Genomic DNA, 21,185 nt, shown 5'->3' on the forward strand with positions numbered 1-21,185 from the left:
GTGTCTCTTTGTGGTTAAATTTGTGTTTCCTTAATGTCTAAAGATCTTGAGTATCTTTCCATGTGCTTACTTGCAATCTATATATATTTATTGCTAATAGGTTTTTAAAATATTTATATTTTTGAGGAGCAACTATTGAGCATTCACCTCCCATGTAGGAGGTTCCAGGTCCGGTTCCTGGTGCCTCCTGGAGAAAGTGAGGAAAAATTAAACAATGAGCAGAAAGACAAAGAGAACCATGGGGAGGGGCAGAATAATTAAAATAAATAAATAAGTAAATAAAGTTCCAAAAAACTTTAAAATACATATTTTTATTAGAGAAATTATGAACTTACAAAACAATCATCACATGTATGCAATTCCCATACAACACCCCTCTACCAGTACACTACATTGTTGTGGAACATTTGTTTCAGATTATGAGATAACATCATCAGGCTATTACCATTAATTATGGTCTATAGTGCAAGTTCTTAACCTTTTTTTGTTCCACAAATCCAGTCAGGCAAAAATCAGGTACCCATTACTAAATCCACACTATACTTTGTCCCACACCAACATGTCCCCACAAGAATTTTTTTTTAATTTTCAATTTAAACTCATGGATCCCCTGAAGTCTTTCCACAGACCCCTTAGGGGTCCATGGATGTCTAGTTGATAACTCCTGGTCTATAGCATAAATTGGTCTATTTTTTTTCTGAAATCCCTTATTATTAACAGAGTGCATATTTGTCATTGCTACAAGAATATTATGGTACTTCTGTTAACTATAGTCCCTAATTTACATTAATTGCATTTTTCTCCTGCTTCTCCACATTCTTCCCACCCTGCAATAGTGATATACATTTGTTCTAGTTCATAGAATGACATTCTTATATTTGTACTATTAGCCACAATTCTCATTCACCTCTGGGTTCACAATATTATTCAGTCCCTAGATTATTCTATTCTCTGGCTTTCTTTTTTTCAGTTGACATTTACATCCCTAGACTACTCTTTCAGCTACAATCCCGTTTATAAACAGCAGTGTTATTTCTACTCACCGTAAAGAACCATCAACTCCATCCACTTCCACACTTTTACAGTCAAGTTAATTAAAATTTCTACATGTATTAACCATGAATATTTTTTCACAGTCCTCCTCTTACCTCCTAAAAACCCTATATCTAGGTTTTAATCATGGGTTTATTCTTCATATTTTCATATCAGTGAGATCATGCAATATTTGTCCTTTTGTGACTGGCTTTTCCTGCTGACAGTTTTTATCAGTATGGATATTGGTATTATCAAATGTTTTTTCTTCATCTATTGAGATATATACTTTTTCCTTTTAAATTTGCTAATGTGGTGAATTAAGCTCGTTGATGCTTGAATATGAAATATATCCTACATTCCACACATTACTTGATAATGATGTATTATTCTTTGAATATACTGTTGGTTTCAACTTACAAAAATTTTATTTAGAGTTTTTTGCATCTACGGTCATGATTATATTGGTCTGTAGTATCCTTTACTTGTAATATTTGGTTTTGCTATGAGGGTAATCGTGGGCTTGAATGATAAGTTGGAAAAAATGTTCCCTCACCTACAAGCCTTTGGGCCTGGCACAGAGCACGTGCTCACTGAATACTCCAAAGGTAATTTCAAATAGGGAAAATGAATTAATGTGAATTAAATGAATAGGGATCATAATGGGGATGAAATGTAATATAAAGAAAAAATCATTAGCAAATGTTATGCCACCTACAAAATGCATGTATGATTCACATTGTCTCTTTAATCTTCACTGCATCCTCTAAGGGAATGAATGACTCTGTTTATGGGTGAAGATCTTGAGAGACTGGGACTTGTCTGTGGTTGCTTACCTATAGAGAGTTGGTGCAAATTAAATCCATCTTTAGCCTTCTTCCCTCCCAACCTCAGGCAGCATGAATCTCTCCTCATCTAGAAGCCATCCCTGTTGGCTGCTGTGTGGCTCTGGAACCAGGAAAGAAACCAAGGTACCCTAAAGGAAGTGGGAGTTGTGATCCCTTCTAGGCATCACTCCTGGAGAGGAAGGGTATGGTCACTTGCCACTTGTGAGGAGGGCTTTCTGTTGTCTGTGTCTGGGGATGTGGGGACCTTCTGCAAATGCCCTTCTTTCCCTGATCCACAGGACACTGGACAGATGACAATTGAAGTCTGATTCCCCTCAAGACCTGGAGAATAGTGGATGAAGGGCCTCAATAAGCCTGCAAACTGATGTGTCAGGGTATAAATGAGTGACTGATCATTTATGTTGAAGAAAGAAATGGTCCCACCTTCATAGTCCAGGAAAATTCCTACATGTGTAGGTGGGATTCTTGGGAAAAGATTAATTGTATCAGGGTTCAATGAGAAATACTGCTGTTGTGTGTTCTTTCCAAAGACCCAGTACCCATTAATGGGAGACAACGTCACATTCTGCATCGCCCTTTCAACATTATCCAGGCACACTCCCAAACACCACCCTACGTTTTGACCCACATCTACTTCCCAGTAATGTTTTCCTTCAGAGAAACCCTGAGAAGCCACGACAGCCATGTTACTGAATCTCATCCATAAGTTTGTCACATATTGAGGAACATCCAAATAGGTTACTGTTCTCAGATCAGAAATGTGGAGGTGGGATTCAGCTGTGCCTGGGTCAAGAGTCAGCTCCACTGGGAGAAAGAGGGGGGAGAAAGAAAGAATGAGTTATGAGGAAGGGAGGGCACCTTGGACAGATCCAGAGGTCACCCCATTCTGCCCCAGACTGGCTCAGGATGAGATCAGGTGAGGTTCAGAGCCATGGTCTCCCTCAGACAAAATGACCTGGAGATATCTTGACTAGAATTTCATAAATTCCTCTCGAGCACCCCAGCCCAACCCTGTCCTTTCACAAAGTCCCTATTGCAGGTTTGCCATCTGCAGGCCGGATGGACCTCAATCTCACTCAGCAGCCCTGTATCTATTATTGGTCACCTCCCTCTCCCACACCCACCAGAGGTTCTATGCCACAGTCAACTTCATCAGATTCTAGTACCTGGGTGTTTCCGGGCATCTCTCCATTCTGAAAATGAGCAAGGTTGCTGGTCAGTGTTTACGTTGACGTTGAAAAAAGCAGGTAGGAAGATGAGAAAGACCAAGAGTGGCTGCTGTTTTGAGATGTGAGGGACCTACACGAGATCTGATAAAACCTATGAATCTCTTTACAAAATCTACCTTCCCCAAAATTTGCAGGCAGTTTCAGAGTCCCCTGAACCCTGCAGCCCACCACAATTTTGCTTCCTCTGGATCCCATGGGCTTCAAGCTATAAGAATACATAAAGTAGGGACATTGAAGGGTCAGCGGAGGAAAGGGAGATCTTCTCTCACCATCCTGTGCTTGCTGCTTTCTCCAGTCTGAAAGGAAGAAAACACAAAGGAAGCTGAAATCCATGGAACAGGACCCAGAGGAGTGTGTGGCAGGAAAACTCTGCACATGATAACACTTTTATGCAGTTTTTCCTGGAATTTCATTGAAGCAAAATGCAGAATACTCAGTGACTGATTCAGAGTCTAGATAAAGGCTAAAAGCATCAGACCAGAGGGAAAATTGAAGAGGACACCCGACAGTTCTTCACCATTCTGGGGCCACATCCCTAGAACATTTCACAAAATCTATATCCACCAAATACACCAGCATGATAATTTTACAGACAATTTTAGATTTCCATATTCATATGCCCATCTTAACCACATTGATTCTGATGATCAGTTCAGTATTAATGAATGGGAAGGGTAAAACAGGTTTTCTCCTTGGCTTCCCCATGCTTTCTGTCCAGTCTGGAACCAGAAAGCATGCAAGCAGCTTAAACTATGGATCAAGGAGAGACCCAGGAGAAATGAGTGTGCAGAAGCCTCAGAACATAGTAAGACACTTACTCAATTCTTCCAGCTGTTTCCCTGAAACAGAAAAGAAATATTCACTGATAGTTTTATACAGTTTTTCCTGGAATTTCCATGAAGCAAAATGCAAAACACTCGGTGGCTGATACAGAGTCCAGATAAAGGTTCAAACCATCAGAACAGGGGGAAAGCTGAGGAGAGCAACCAACAGGTTGTTCATGATTCTGGGGCCACATCACTAGTACAGTTCACAAAATCTATAGTTACTCTCACTAATAAATGCACCGGCATGCTAATTTTACAGACAATTTTATGAGATCTCCAGATTTTGATGCCCATTTTAACCACACTGATCCAGGTGATCATTTCAGAATTAATGGATGGGGAGAGCAAATCAGCTTCTCTCCTTGGCTTGCCCATGGTTTCTGAGCAGTCTGGAACCAGACAACTTGCAGATGGCTTAAAGTATGATTCAGGAAGAGACCCAGGAGAAGTGAGTGTGAGGATGACTTAGAACATGATAAGACACTTACTCAAATCTGCCTGGAGTTTTCCTGAAAGAGAAAAGGAATATTCACTGATAGTTTTATGCAGTTTTTCCTGGAATTTCCATGAAACAAAATGCAGAATACTCAGTGGCTGATTCAGAATCTAGACAACGTCTCAAAATGTCAGATCAGGGAGAAGGTTGAGGAGGACCCCCAACAGATTCTTCATGATTCTGAGGTCACATCCCTAAAAGAGTTCATAAAATCTAGTTTCTCTCACCACCAAATGTACCAACATGCTAATTTTACAGAAAATTTTAGATTTTCAGACTTTGGTGACCATCTTAAATACAGTGATCCTGATGATCATTTCAGAGTTAATGGATGATGAGAACAAAACAGCTTCTCTCTTTGGCTTGCCCATGCTTTCTGTCCAGTCTGGAATCAGAAATCATGAAAATGGTTTAAACTATGGAAAAGGGAGAGATCCTGGAGAAGTGAGTGTGTGGATGGCTCAGAACATGATAAGACACTTACCTAATTCTGTCTGGTGTTTCCCTAAAACAGAAAAGGAATATTCAGGGTTTGTTTCATGCAATTTTTCCTGGAATTTACTTGAAACAAAATTCAGAATATTCGGTGGCTGATACAGAATCTAGATAAGCATCAGAACAGGGGTGAAGTTGAGGAGGGCAATCAACAGGTTCTTTATGATTCTGTGGTCAAATGACTAGTACATTTCACAAAATCTGCAGTTTCTCTCACCATCAAATGCAAAAACATGTTAATTTTACAGACAATTTTATGAAATTTCCAGACTTTGATGTCCATGTTAACCACACTGATTCTGATGATTAGTTCAGAGTTAATGGATGGGGAAAGCAAACCAGCTTCTCTCCCTTGACTTGCCCATGCTTTCAGTCCAGTCTGGAACCAGAAAGCATGCAGATGGCTTAACTATGGAACAGGGAGAGACTGAGGAGAATTGAGTGCGTGGATAGCTCAGAACATGATATGACACTTACCCAATTCCCCCTGGTGTTTCCCTGAAACAGAAAAGGAATATTCAGTTTTTGGTACAAGCTTATGTAACATAAAAACACAATGAAAGAAAATAAAACTTAAAAAAAAAAAACCACACACACGGTGAAGGCTCCTTGCTCAAGTGAGACAAGCTGTGGAGTCTGCATGACCTGGGACCTCCTAGAACTCTCCTTTGTACCTCCCTCACCCCTGACCCAATATTAGCATCTCTATGTGGTGAAAAATACAAGAGATCATGATAGGATTACTGAAGAGAATTTCTTCAATTGGGTATTGTCCCCAGGAGGAAAAAAAATGATAATTGACGATGACAATTCTTAGTGAGACTGGGTATTTTATTTTTTATCTTTCAATCATTTTTATTTCTTCTTTCATAAAGCCTTTCCAACCACTTGGAAACTTTTTTACTGAGGTTCTGATGTTGCTCCAAGAAATTTGTATAAGCTCTAAATATACTGAAAATCATTATTCATCTAATTCTCAGCCCTTTATGGAATATAGGAAGGGTCTGGAAGGGCCTTGCATTTCCTGAGGAAGCCATTTCAGAAAGAGACTGGGGACAGTGGGCTGGGGTCCAGGTGATGGGCCCCTGGCCCAGGCCTAGGGGACCAAACCAGGGAGGCACATGGGAGCTTCCCTGATCCCAGCCCTGCTGGAACCATGTAAATCCACAAGTTCAAGATTCTCTATTTCACTTACTGCGGTACTTGAAGAAAAAAATCATCAACCCGATGATGCAAACACATAGGCCAAAGCAGAGTAATCCCAGTAAAATTGTAGGCGAGCGCCAAGGTGAAGGCTGGAAAAATGTCTCTGTAAAACAACGCAACAGACCCCTTAACGATTGCTGAACAGTGAAGGCAATTTGATTCTCATTTAAGGAATCCTTGGATCTCAAGGTGAAAAAATATTTTTCTATGTTTTCTTCTATAGTTGAAAACTTTGCAGTGTCTTCTGCATAAGTTATGATCTGTGTAGATTTTATTTTTGTATCTAAAATATAATAGAGATCTGATTTTTTAAAAAAATAGATATCTGTGCTAGCATCATTTATTGATTTCACTTTCCTTTACACATTTTACACATGATAGCATCTATATCTAACATTCAGGCTTGGGATTGTTTTTGGGCTTTCTGTTCTGTGCCATTTGTCTGTGTGTCAATAATTTTGACTAGCTTATTTATCACAACACTGTAATATGCCTTAGTATATATAAATAGACACACAGACACATATATAAGATTTACCATGCTTTGGCAATTCTTGGCCATTTGCTTTTCCACATAAATGTTGAAATTGATTTAAGTTCTAAGGAAACGGCTTAGATTTTGAGTGGCATTATACTGAATCTAAAGGTCAATTCTGGGACTCTTCTTATCTGGATATCATATATCTCCTCCTATTTAAGTTTCTTTAATGTCTTTCATTAAAGTTTTACAATGTCTTTCAATAAGAGTTTGTAAATATTTTATTACTAGTTAATATAATGTTCATCATTATTGCATAAGGCATGTTGATTTATCTATCTTTGTTGGTATATTGAAATGCAATGTATCTTATTTATTAATCTTATTATAATGAACATGAATTCATTTACAAATTGAAGAATTTATAGTTTATTTGGACTTTCAGTGTATATCATCATATAACTGTGAACAATGGCCATTCTATATCTTCCTGCCTAAAAGTTATAGCTCCTTTTTCATTCTCTTCCCTTATTGCAACTTTGATTAATCCAATAAAATATTGAATAGAAATGTTCAATGCAGTCAGCCTTAAGCTACTAATTTAAAATGACATATCATTATGTATGATACATGCTACAGGTTTTAATATTTAAATGCCATATCATTGTGTATGATATTTGTTCTAGGTATTTTAGATATATTTTAGTAAGGAAAAGGAGGTTCTTTTTTATTTCTAGATTTATAAGAATATCTCTTCTATTATTACATTGACCAAAGTTTTATGAATGGATCGTGAAATTTATCTATGCTTTCTCTACAGACATTGAGAAAATTAGTTTTTCCCCTTCAGTTCATTAAGGTAATAATTATGATATATATATTACAGTGTTGAACTAACTTTTCATTCCAGGATAAGCTCCATTCAGTCATGATGTATAATGGTATTTACACATGTGTGAACTGGCCAGTACATTTCCTTTTACAAACCACCCTTGTGTATACTGGTATCAAAATTATGTTAACCTATGCAAATGAGTTTAACGTACCCTGTTTTGGAATTTCCAGTTTCATTGGTTGCAGTTTTCTTGAAAATTTGCATTTTGGCAAAGCAATATAGTCCTGGTGTCTTCTTTGTGAAAAGACTTTTAAATAATTATTTAATTCCTTTAGTGATTATAGAGCTAGTCAGGTAGTTTATTTTACCCTGAGTCACATTTTGTATTTTTTTTATTTTTCTAGGAACATTTTGATTTCATCACTCTCAAATATAATAGCATAAATTTATTCATGACCAGATTACCTTTTAAATCTCTGCTGCATCATTAGTTTTGCCTCCTTGTTATTTCCTACACTCTTTCTCTCATATTTTTTTATCTATGTTGCAAAAAGCTTATCAATTTTAATGTTACTTGGAAATATCTGTTTAGTTTTGTTTACCTGCACTATTTATCTTTTTATTATTACAAATCCTTCATCTAGGATTTCCATCATTCTGTTCCTTTCAGTTTGTTCTGAAATAAATATGAATTTCTAACACTTACATTTTGGGCTTTTTCATTTCTAATATGAACTTTCAAAAATATAATTTTGTCTCAGAACACTACATTAACTCCATTTGACACATTAAGGTATATTGTGATTTCATTTTCATTCATTTTAAATATTGTTTAATTACCATTATGGTTTTTTCAGTGACCTCTCAGTTATTTTAGAAGGATGTTTTTAAAATTTTCAAATATACATGAATTTTAAATCATCTTTAATTATGTCAATAACTTAATTATATTGTGGTTAGAAATTGTCATTTGTAGGATGCCAACTCCTTCAAATCTCCTGAAAACTATTTTATGTGTTTCTATCTGGTGAAATTTTATAAATGTTCAATATGTGCTTCAAAATAATAATATTTATTTTCCAAATTTGGGAGGCAGCTTCTATTAATGTGTGTTAAATGAGGCTTGTTAATTTGTAGTTCAACTATTCTATAATCTTTCTAATTTTGTCAATTTATTTAATCAGAGTTGGAACTCATGTTAATTTCACCTTATGTTTTTATTGCTATTTTCTTTATATGTGTTAGAGATATATTATAAAGTGTGTGATAGTTATGTTGGGTCAACTTGGCCAGGTAATGATGCCCAGTTCTTTAGCCAATGCTTACAGAGAGTTTGGAATGTTAGAATGGATTTATCATGTAAGACCACCCTAGGAATGTCCAGAAGACACAACTTTCACCAGGATTGTGCAGAATAAATTTGTGAAACTAACTCCATTTTCCCTGAAGAGCTCTGTGGTTGTTGTTCTTTGTTGGTCAGATATTATCTTGGGACCTACAGTCACTGAACTAGGATCCTCAAACATTATGGGGATGATCAGATCTCAAGCTGGCAGAAGCCAAGTGGCAGCACTTAACTACAAAAGACAAGGTGGGTATGACTACCACAATGAAAGGCAAACACAAAGCAACAATCAAAATAGTCTGACTCACATGGGCCTAGAGTGTTGGTGAATAGATCATGGGGTACCTAGAAGTAAAAGAGATGGGCAGTCTACTTAATTCCTACTTGACTCATATAAGCAGAAGAGTTCTGGGTTGAGTGAACAAAAGTCAACCGTGAATTGCAGAAACAGAGGATCATCGCCCCTTAATCAATTTGCAGACCTGACACTGTTTACTGTCCTAGAGCCCCTTGAATAAAGAGAAGGACAGGACCCCTTGGAGAAGGACCTGTTACACTGCCAAAGATGTATACTATTAATCTTCCTTCAGCCTTACCTAAAGAGGCCCACCACCTTTTACTAGGGTCATTGTGCATTGGGGAAAAGGAAATGATTGGACATTTCTGGGATTATTAAACACTGGCTTAGAAGTGAAGTTAACTCCAAATGACCCAAAATGTCACTATGGCCCACCAGTCAGAGTAGGGTTTACAGAGGCCAGGTGATTGATAGGGTTTTAGCTCAGGTACATTGCACAGTGGTTATAGTGGGTCACTGGACACAATCTGTAGTTATTTTCCCAGTTCCAGAATGGATAATAAGAATGGGAATACTCAGTAAATGCTATTCCAGATTTGCTTGAGCAAATCAACACATATAATGGTACCTGGTATGAAGCTATTGATCTGGCAAATGCTTTTTATATCTATTGCTGTTAGTAAGAACCACCAGAAATAGTTTGTTTTCAGCAGGCAAGACAATCAATAAACCTTCACTGTCCTACCTCAGGGGTATTTTAACTCTCCTGCCCTATGTCATAATAATGTCCTCAGGGACCATGAACGTCCCACCCCCCTCAAAAAAAGACATCACACTGATCCATTATATTGATGATATCATGTTGATTGAAACTAATGAGCAAAAATTAGCAGCTATTCTAGACTTATTGGTAAGGTATTTGTGTGTCAGTGGATGGGAGATAAATCCAACAAAAATACAGGGGACTTCCACTTCAGTGAAATTTCTAGGTGTCCATGGGGGAGGAGGCGCACTAAACTGAAGGATAACTGATGCATCTGGTCCCTCTTACAACCAAAAAAGAGGCACAGAGCTTAATTGGCCTCTGGATTTTTGAGACAACATATTCCTTTTTGGGTGTTCTACACCAACCCATTTACAGAATGATCAAAAATCTGCTGGAATTCAGTAAGGAACTGGATAAGAGGAGGCTCTGTGATATGCCCAGGCTGCTGTACAAGCTTCACTGCCAACTGGGCCACATGATGCAGCAGATCCAATGGTGCTGGAAGTGTCGGTGGTAAATACAGATCTCCCTATAGGAGATTCACAATGCAGATATTTAGGATTGTGGGGCAAAGCACTTCTATCCTGTAAAGTTCACTACTTTCCTTTTGAGAAACACCTTTTTGGATGGCTACTGGGCCTTAGTAGAGACTGAATGCTTAACTATGGGCTAACAAGTTACTGTGAGACCTGAGTTACCTATCAGGATTAGGGTGTTGTCTAATCAGCCAAACCATATATTTAAGCATGCACAGCAGAACTCCATCATAAAATGGAAGTGGTGTATGTGAAATAGGGCTTGAGCAGGTCCTTAAGGCACAAGAAAGTTACATGAGTGTGGCAGTTTGAAATTATTCATCAATTCCAAAAACAGATGTTTGTTAACTCATTTGTTTCTCTGGGCATGATAACCTTTGATTCTATTAGATTCAGCTGAGATGTTTGATTAACTTATGTTAAGATTAGGACTTTGATTCAACCGCATCATTACAGTGTGACTAAGCATTGAGTCCCAGCTCACTTGGGCTGATAAAACAGACTCTAACACAGAAGTAGAGACACAAAGAAGATATACAGAGGAAGAGAGACAGCTCATTAGGCACAACAGAGATGCCAAGAAGTGAGATGAGCCTAATAGTCTACAGCTGACCTTGTGCAGAAAACAGAGAAGCTGAGCCTGGAAAAAAAATGAGCCCTGAGGAGAGAGACTGTCCTTATGCCAGCCTAAATCTGAGATCAGAAGATGCCATCTTGCTTCAGTAAGTGGCAAGTGGATTTGGGTGAGGAAGTACCTCATATGGAACCTTGAATTGGACTCTTTAGGGCCTTATGTCTCTAAGCCACCCCAAATAAATACCCTTCATAGAAACCAAGATAGTTCTAGTACTTTTCATCAACACCCCTTTGGCTGACTTATACAATGAGGAACAGATTGAAATGCACATGGCCACATTACCTTCTCTTTCCTAGCCCACAGCAATGCCCTCCTGGGGGGGTTGGGATTCCTTAATCAGTTGGCTGAGGAAGAGAAAATTTGGGCCTTGGTTTACAGATGTTTGGCATGATATGCAGATACCACCCAAAAATGGACACCTGTAGCATTGCTGCCCCTTGCTGGGACATCCTTGAAGAAGAGTGTTGAGGTGATGTCCTCCCAGTGGGCAGAATGTTGAGCAGTGCACCTGGTTTTCCATTTTGCTTGGAAGAATTGGTCAGAGGTGCATTTGTACACTGATTCATGGGCTCTTGCCAATGGTTTGCTTGGATGGCCAGGGACTTGGTAGGAGAATGATTGGAATATTGGTAACAAAGAGGTCTGGGAAAGAGGCATGCAGATAGACATTTTCAAATGGGCAAAAAAAAATATGAAGATATTTGTTTCCCACTTGAATGCTCACCAGAGGGTTACTTCAGCAGAGGAAGACTTTAACAATCAAATAGATAAGATGCCCATTTTGTGGATAACAGTCAGCCTCTTTCCCCAGCCACTCTTGTAATAACTCAATCGGCTCATGAAAAAAATAACTGTCATGGTAGGGATGGAAGTTATGCATGGACTCAGCAACATGGAGTTCCCTCAGCAAGGCTGACTTGACTGCAGCCACTGTTGAGTGACAAATCTGACAGCAGCAGAGACCTACACTCTGTCCCTGATATGGCACCATCCCTGAGGTCATTAGCCTGCCACTTGGTGGCAGAGTGATTACACTGGACAAATTCCATCATGGAAGGGGCAGAAATTTGTTCTAACTGGAGTAGACACATACTCCAGGTATGGGTATGTCTTTCCTTTCCTGCACATAATGCTTCTGCCAAGATTGCCATCTGTGGACTTACTGAATGTTTTATCTACCATCATGTTGCTCCACACAGCATTGCTTCTGATCAAGTAACCCACTTAACAGCAAATGATGTGTGGGAATGGGCAAGTGCTCATGGAATTCACTAGTATTACTGTGTTCCTCAACATCCTGAAGCAGCTAGATTGATAGAATGGTCAAAAGGACCTTTGAAGACTCACTTATGGCACCAAATAGGTGGCAATACCTTGCAGGGTTGGGGCAATGTTCTCCAGGAAGCTTTGTGTGCTCTAATTCAGCATTGTCTCTATGGTGCTGTTTCTCCCATAGCCAGGATTCATGGGTCCAGGAATCAAGGGGTGGAAATGGGAGTGGAACCACTCACTATTACCCTTAGTAACTAGGAAAAATTTTGCTTCCTGTCCCTGCAAGTTTTTTGAAGTTTTATTTTCAAAAGGTGGTGTGCTTCCACCAGGAAATGCAACAATGACTCCACTGAAATGGAAGTGAAGACTGCCACCTGATCAGTTCGGGCTCCTCATGCCTCTGACTCAGCAGGCAAAGAAGGGAATTATTGTACTGCCTGGGGTAATTGATCCTGACTACCGTAGGGAAATAAGACTGCAACTAGACAATGGAGGTAAAGAGTTTCCCTGGAATACAGGGGATCCCCTAGGGCATCTTTTATTATTAAAATGCCCTGTGATTAAAGTCAATGTAATATTGCAACAACCCAATCAAGGCAAGACAAACAATGGCCCAGAATCTTCAGAATAAAGGTTTGGGTCACCCTACCAGGTAAAGAACCACAGCCAGCTGAGGTACTTGCTGAGGGTAAAGGGAGCATGGAATGGGTAGTGGAAGAAGGTAGTGATAAATAAAAACTATGAGCATATGACCAGTTACAGAAGTGAAGACTGTACTAGTCACAAATATTTCTTCCTTGTTTTGAGTATGTTTGTATACGTACCTGAAATGAATATCTTTGCTTTCTCCCCTATCTTATCCCTTTATCATACGGCATAAGTTTTACTAATAACATGACATAGTATCTAAGCGTGTTGAGTTTTAAGAGTGAGTATTACCCAAGGACTTTTACCCTATTCTGGAAGGATTTGGTGAGTTTCTGGTTATATGCAGGACAGTTGAATATTGTTAGGTGGAAAAAAATGTGATTGTTTTTATTTAGAGATTAAGTATCATTTAAGGGGATGTGCATGGCTGCCAAATTGACAAGGGTGGACTATGATGGTTAGGCTGTGTCATCTTGGCCAAGTAATTATGCATGATTTTTTGGTCAAGCAAGTACTGTGCTAATTTTAATGCAAGGGCCTTTCTTGGACTTAAATCATTGGTGATTTGATTGCACTTCTGGCTGATAACATCTACTATCAACCGAGTAGATTGCCTTCAGCTATGAGTGACATCTCATCCATTCAACTGAGGATCTTATAAAGAGAAGTAATTTCAGCATTCAGAGAAAGAATTCCCATCTCTACTTCAGACAGACAGCATCTCCTGGGGAACTCATCAAGGACCTTCATCAGAGTTCCTGGCTTGCAGCCTGCCCTCCAGAATTTGTGCTGGTACATCTCCAAAGTCACATGAGACAATTTTATAAAACCTCATAGTACTTACAATATCTCCTGTTTTTTCTGTTTTCCTAGAGACCCCTGACTAATACAAGTGTGTATATATACATCTCCCTAACCCAGAGTGGCTCCCTCATCTGTCTACTGATTGTTACTGCTCTTTGTCTGCTCACTGTCTGCTCACTGTGTCTGCTCATTGTGCCCACTCATTGTCTGCTCATCTTCTTTAGGAGCCATGAGGAACTGAACCTGGGACCTCTCATGTGGGAGGTGGGTGCCTAACCACTTGAGCCACATCTTCTCCCTGCTCATTGCATCAGTTTGTTGTGTCAGCTCATTGCATCTGCTTTTTTCATCTGCACATTTCTTTAGGATTTACTGGGAACTGAATCCAGGACCTCCCATTTGGGAGATGGGTTCCCAACTGCTTGGGCCACATCTGCTCCCCAAGTTGTGTATATATTTTAATTTTTTAGCATTTCTTGGTGAATTGACTTTTTTCTCTCCCTCTCTCTGCTCCGTCCTGCTCTTTCCACTGTCTGTGTCCATTCACTGTGTGATCTTCTGTATTTATTTCTCTTTTTGTCTTCTCTCTCATCTCTTCTAGGATTCACCAGGATTTGATCCTGGGAACCTCTGATGTGGGGAGAGGTTCCCTGTCAATGGTACAACCTCAGTTCCTGGTCTGTGTTGCATTTCACCTTGACTCTCTGCTTAGTCTCTCTTTTGTTACATCATCATTTTGCTGCATGACTCACTTGTGCCAGCACTGGCTCACCATGTGGGCACTCAGCTTGCTGCACAGCACTCAACTTGCCATGTGGGCACTGGTCTCACGATGTGGGCACTCAGCTCACCATGTAGACACTTATGCAGGCACTCAGCTCATAGTGTGAGCATTGACTCACTGCATGGACACTGACTCACCACATGGGCACTTGGCTCACCTTGTGGGCACTCATTTAGGCAATGGCTCACTGCACAGGCACTGGCTCACCACACAGGCACTCACATGGGCACTCAGCTCACCATGCAGGCACTCACACGGGCACTCAGCTCACTGCACAGGCACTCAGCTCACAGCATGGGCACCCAGACGGGCACTCAGGTCACTGTATGGGCACTTGGCTTACCATGTGGGCACTTGGCTTACCATGTGGGCACTGGCTCATCATGCAAGCATGCTTTCTCTTCTTCTTTTTCCCAGGAGGTCCCAGGGATTGAACCTGGGTCCACCCATATGGTAGGCAGAGGCCTTATCACTTGACCCACACCCACTTCCTTGATTTAACTTTTTATACTAATGAAGTAACTATCTCTCAAAACATTTTTTCTCTTAACAATATATCTACTAAATTATCCTTTGGTTAATAATTGTCTGGTATGTCTTTTCTGACTTTTTCTTTTCTTGCACATTTTTTATTTTCTTCTTTTACAAGATAAGTGACCACAAAAAAGGTACATTAAAAAGTATAAGAGGTTCCTATATACTCCGTACCTCACCCCACCCCTCTTCTCCCACATCAACAACCTCTTTTATCATCATCGCACATTCATCGCATTTGGTGAATACATTTTGGAGCACTGCTGCACCACATGGATAATAGTCTTCAATGAATATCTCATATGTTTTACATTTTCCTCTTTTGAATTACAACAGTTGGGATATTTTAATCCAGTCTACTATCCATTGTCTTTTCACTGGTAAATTAAGTCTTTTTACATTGACCATGATACTGACATATTTCAGATTGCATTAATTATCCTACTGTTTTTTAAATCCTTCCTAAATTATCTTTGTTTTCATCCTATTCTGTTTCATAGGTAGTAATTCAATATGCTTTCTAAAAAATGTTTTAAACTAATTTTCTTGGTTTTACAGATAGCCTTCTTAAGTTTGTTATGCTTTGAGTTTAAAGGGATGTACTATATGGATGAGTATGTGTTGAAAGATATATTTAATTCTACTCCCCTAGAGAGTAGGTGATTCTGTTTCCACCTAATCAAAATTTTATGATATTGTATTTTACATTATTGAAATTTGACTTTTCAAAATGAATCACTAAAACTGGGCAATACTAAACAACAATCCTCAGATAAAGGCTCCTGTTATCCCTATGGAAACCCAAGAATCCCCCCTCTCCTTACCTCCTCCTGTCCACTCACCTCCTATCCATATTTTGGATTCCACCTTTAGGTTCTGGTCAACATTCTGGATTGAACATGATAGGTTCCTGGTCTTTTCTTGGACCAAAAGGTAGGTCTTCACATCAAACAGGCCTTGCTTGTTTGCATTCACCTTGGAGTCTGAGGACAAATCATGCCCCTGCGGTCCTTTCCACTTCACTGTGGGTTGGGGGAACCAACCTGAAGACTGGCAGCATAGCTGGATTTCTCCATCAACATATCCCATGACAGAAACAAGAGGAGTTGAGCCCAGAGCTGGGGAGAAACCAGGGAAGGAATGAAAGCAGAGACTATATATCAGGCCACAGTTGTTCTGATCCAGGTTCATCAAGCACATAGCACTTGCCCCCTTATTTCTTTTACAAACACCTAACAGAAACACTACTCTAAGCACTTCTATGTACTTTGTTCATTCAAATTTTATTTAGCAACTACTTTGTGCTTAGCTATTCCTAAGCACTTAAAATTATGACATGAAGAAGACAGGGTCCCTTCTATGAGGAACTCACTGACTAATGGTAGAAAAATGCAAACAAACACATTTCATTGTGAAAATTGTATCTATGGAAGCATGAGCAAGTTAAAGCAAAGACAGAAAGATATTATCTCAGAGGGTGTGTCATGGGTGACATTGCACCCTTCAGTTTCAGATGAATAGGAGCTTTGTAGGTGGACAAGGTGGGGAGAGGCATTAGCCTGCCACATAGAAGGACAAATAAATACTATGGTGTGGTGGGAAGACATGCTGTAGTGTATTCAAGGAGAATTTGGTATTTCTGCACTTTGATTTTAAGAAGGCATGAGAGTGAGATCATATCTGAGTGATGCACAAATGCAGGCCATGGGTACTGTGAATGCACTGACCTTAAGTGTGAACTACTGCTATGCAGGTACTGTAATTCTGTATGGCATTTGACTGGCTTCTAGCAGGTAAGAGTTATGACCAGACTTACATCTTACAGAACTTTCATAGGCAGCAGCATTAATGAAGGCTCACAGGAACCACTCAGGAACAGAGTGGCCATCCAATCTGCCACTGAATTCACTCAAGTGAATGAAGAGAAGACCTAGACAACTAGGAGGCTATGAGAAGGGATGAGAGAGGAGCAGTAGCTATTTTCTACATAGATTAAAAAGAATTAACTGGAAGCCAGGAAAAGATCTAGTCTATATCCTAACATATGAATGGAGAGACAAGAGAGCAAAACTTACAGAGGTGATCTATATTTGTTATTTTGTCATTGCTCATCTCCATATCTTAGCATCTAGACAAGTACAAGACCTTAACAAATGTTTGTTGAGTGAATAAATGAATGAAGGTATGATGATGTAATTACAAAGAATGGGGGGTAAGATAAGTTAGTATAGATTTGTTTCTCTCCATTTTTCCCTCTGAGTACATTCATAAATTCTGGAAATAACAAAAGAGGCAAGCAAAGGAGAACTCAAAAATGTGGAAGGAGGAAGAGATCTCACACTACAGAAGTAATGCAGAAGCTGTGCATCCCATGATGCCCTAAATACTAAAGAAACAGAATGCAGACCAGGTTGCCTTACTGCTCCTTCAGAAAGATTACAACACCATGTGGACCAAGTAATATTTGCCATTATTGACAAATGGGCCAGGGAAAGCACTTTATATATAGGCCAGCTGCACCTCCACCCCTCAAATAGAACTACCAGGGAGCACACCTTGAGGAAGAACCTTCTACTCCCATAAGCAGCTCAAGAATGGATCAGAGACTCTCCAGTGGAACAGGTAAACCAAGCAGACCAAAGTAACACAGTAGAAGAGATAAACCAAAGTAGCACAACAAATTCTATGAAAATTAAATGTCTTTGGAACCACAACCTAAAAAACTAGGCAGGGATCTGATTGCTAAACCTGAATAGTGTTTCTGCTTGCTAAAGTAGAAACTTTAAATAGAATCCATAGTCTCCTAACATTCAAGCCAAAATATCCAGGTTTTACTAAAAGGGCACCTATCACACCAACAACCAGGAAAATACATTCTTGAATAAGAATAATTAATTGATCTTAATAAGATGAATCAAAAGACAAAAACTTTTAAAAAGCTATTATAGGACAAAGCCAGAATGTCTGGGATGCTGAGCAGCAGTTTTGAGAATGACCCCTTCTTCTCTGATTCTTTTATGGCACACCAAGAAAGTATGCTACAGATGATAAGTTATTCTGAAACTTTTGGAAGTGATTTGCTCAGTTTCTCCAATGGTAGAGGAAGATTTCACCATCATAGAGGACATAATGATGGTGAAGATTTCTTGACTGGTAGATATGTTAACCCTTTGCAGGCAGTGGACCAAATGGTGTTAAATATGTGAAACGGTATGCAGGAATTATAAAGAAACTGGTCAGCTTTTAATGGATAAAATGGATATTCGTTTTGTTCTTACTCAGTTATAACTTATTCTGATGTAGAAGATGAGCCACTTCTTCTACTTTGAGCTCCAAGTCTCAGCTCAAACCCCTATGGCACCTGGAGGAATAAAAGTTACTAGAAGAGCACTGAGAGTGTCTGACCATCGATGAGAAAATATGGTTGTTGGTCATCATATCCAAGACTGAGGTCATGTTGTTAAAAAGTCAAAAACAGCAGAACTGGAGAAGAATAGGTCAATCAAGAGTTCATCAATATGAATGAAAGTGATGTTCATGCCCTTGATGAGCGGCAAGATGAGGTTTTAAAGTACAGATGAGGGAGACCAGGCACAATATTAAAAAAAAAAAAAAACTAGAATGCAAAGTGTTGGTCATGAAATTCAGGATTCCATGAAATTAAAAGATGGGAGAAACCTCATCAAAATCTAACCATTGAAAATGGAAGATCAAATGTTTTTGTGGACAAACTCAAAATCACAGGATTTGCTGTCAAATGGAGCAAAAATAAATCAGCATGCATTTGATTTGTTTAGTTTGGGTTGTATGACAAGAGAAAGTAATGGTGCTGAGTTAATACACATAAGGCCAATATCTTGTTTTTAAATCAATACTGTACTTTGCAATTTTCTTCTGATACCTGAATGTTCTTGGAAATGCTAGCTTTATATCATTCCTGCTTTAGGAATAAATTTTTGATTTTCAAAAAAAGCTATTATAAAAATGTTTCAAAAAGCAATTATGAATTATATTAAAACAAATAAAAATAGACAGTATAAAAATAAAACAAATGGAAATTATATTGAATAATAGAATAGCTGAAATTTAAAAAAAAAACCTCTCTGGAAGGGCATAATACATCAGAGAGATGACAGAGAAGGGAATCAGTAAATTTAAATATAGAGCAATAGAATTTTCAATTTGAACACCAGAAATAAAATAGATTTTTAAAAAGAACAGCCTTTCATGAATCTGTGGGACAATAACAAAAGATACAACAATTGTATCATTAGAGTCCCAGGTAGAGTCAAGTAAAGAAAGTGGGGCTGAAGTAACTTTGAAAAAGTGATGGCTGAGAGGTGCCCAACTTTGGTGAAAAGCTTAAAATTATAGATTCAAAAAGCTGAACAAACACCAAGTAGAAGAAACAAAAGAAATTCAGACTTAGACATATAATAAAGCTTCTCAAAACTAAAGATAAAGAAAAAGCCTTGAAAGGCACCAGAAACAAATGATGCCTTACATGTGAAGGAACAAGTTGAATGACAGGAGATTTCTCATCAGAAAGCTTGTAAGTCAGAAAGACATGACAGCACATTTTTCAGGTGCTATCAATTTCAGGAACAGTCAATTATAAAATCTATACCTGGCAAAATTATCCTTCAGAAATGAAAGGAAAATAAATTTCAGATTTATTCTCTAGTGAAGGAAAACTAAGAGAATTTGGCATTAGCAGGCCTACCCTTAAAGAATTACTAAAGAAAGTTCTTCAAACAGAAAATGATTAAAAAATGAATATTACAATAGTAAGGAAGAGAAAACAATAGGAAGAACAAAAATTAAGGGTAAATACAACAGAACATTTTTCTCATGATTTTTTAAGATCATATTTGATAGTAGAATCAAAAGCTATAACTCTGTGATGTGGTGCTCAGTATATGCAGAAGTGATACTCAAGGGAAGGTTATATAAAAAGTGGGGAAAGTAATGGGACTTAAATGGAAGTAAAATTTCCACATTTCAATCCAGTGGTAAATTTTACATACTAGTAAGTTATGTCTGCTATATAAATAATAATACCAAAAGCAACTGTTAAGAAAAATGCATTTAATGATATACTTAAAAATACTAAAAATTAATCATGATAGAATTCTAAATAATAACCTAATAACCCACAGGAATTCAAGAAAAAAACAGATGAAGGACAAACAAAAAACATAAAATAAAAAAATAAAATGGCAGACTAAAGCCCTAACATCAATTATGACCTTACAAATAATTGGTCAACATATGCCAGTTAAAAACATGCAGTGGGGAAGATGGTGTCAGATTAGACAGACAAGGCTCAGCTCTCTCACAAAGATAACAGAGAAAGAACCAAAAGCTTCCAAAAGGACATGCTTTGGGGTTCAGGTGACCAGGACATTGCTTCACAAATCCCAGGAAGGTAAGGGACAATAATATGAAGAAGATGAAGCAATAAAATGTGAGTTACTAAAAATGGGCCTCAGGAAAGACTCCCCTACACCATCTCCAAGAAATTAAGTGGTAGTAAAACCCATAGCTTTTTGCAGCTGACTGAGAAGGGAGCAGTTATCTTCCTGCCTGTCACATGTTACAAGAGAAAAGAGAAAGGCAGTAAGGGGGCTTTGTTTCAGTGAATTTGGCCAGTGGAGTCCCTTTAAATCTTGGCTCCCACCAGATCAAACCAAAGGAAAACCAAGATAGATTTACCTACACATCAAACACTTCAAAAGGCACCATCTACTGGCAAGTCAAGAAATTGCATGGACAAAAATGGCTGTTAGGGCTCACCTTACCTCACTTCTAGGAGAAAATCTACATACCATTTGTGAGTCCCTGGCATGATTCTGATAAGTTAAGCTGGAGAATTTTAAAGAATTAAGATAAGTTGAACCAAATATCAAAGAAGTCTGCTGAAAAAATAAGAGGCCAGAGAGAGAAACTGGTCATCAGAATAAATTCACCATTTTCAGATGCCTAGACATCAGCAAAAACTTCAGGCCATACTAGAAAATAGGAAGACATAACCCAGTCAAAAGAACAAATCAAATATTCTGAAGAGATTCAGTATTTAAGAGAATTAAACAATGATAATAACATAACTCTCCTA

The 21,185-nt window shown here is 38.5% G+C and overlaps 1 protein-coding gene and 1 pseudogene across 1 annotated transcript in view; one reads left to right on the forward strand and one right to left on the reverse strand.

Annotated features, from left to right (window-relative positions):
- Nucleotides 1-354: 354 nt before the first annotated feature.
- The window catches only part of LOC101417762 (butyrophilin-like protein 3), a 74,113-nt gene continuing 53,282 nt past the window's right edge, over nucleotides 355-21,185 (reverse strand). Inside the window, exons 3-8 of the mRNA XM_058283677.1 lie at nucleotides 15,913-16,188; nucleotides 6,123-6,236; nucleotides 4,425-4,445; nucleotides 3,379-3,405; nucleotides 3,047-3,073; nucleotides 355-2,684 (exon numbers count right to left, since the gene is read on the reverse strand). Coding sequence (XP_058139660.1) covers nucleotides 2,044-2,684; nucleotides 3,047-3,073; nucleotides 3,379-3,405; nucleotides 4,425-4,445; nucleotides 6,123-6,236; nucleotides 15,913-16,188 — 1,106 coding nt within the window. The 3' untranslated portion in view covers nucleotides 355-2,043. The remainder of the gene's footprint in view (nucleotides 2,685-3,046; nucleotides 3,074-3,378; nucleotides 3,406-4,424; nucleotides 4,446-6,122; nucleotides 6,237-15,912; nucleotides 16,189-21,185) is intronic.
- On the forward strand, nucleotides 18,031-18,937 carry LOC139439872 (myeloid leukemia factor 1-like; annotated as a pseudogene).

The sequence above is a fragment of the Dasypus novemcinctus genome, chromosome 2 (assembly GCF_030445035.2).
Source record: "Dasypus novemcinctus isolate mDasNov1 chromosome 2, mDasNov1.1.hap2, whole genome shotgun sequence".
NCBI classification, from domain to species: Eukaryota; Metazoa; Chordata; class Mammalia; order Cingulata; family Dasypodidae; genus Dasypus; species Dasypus novemcinctus.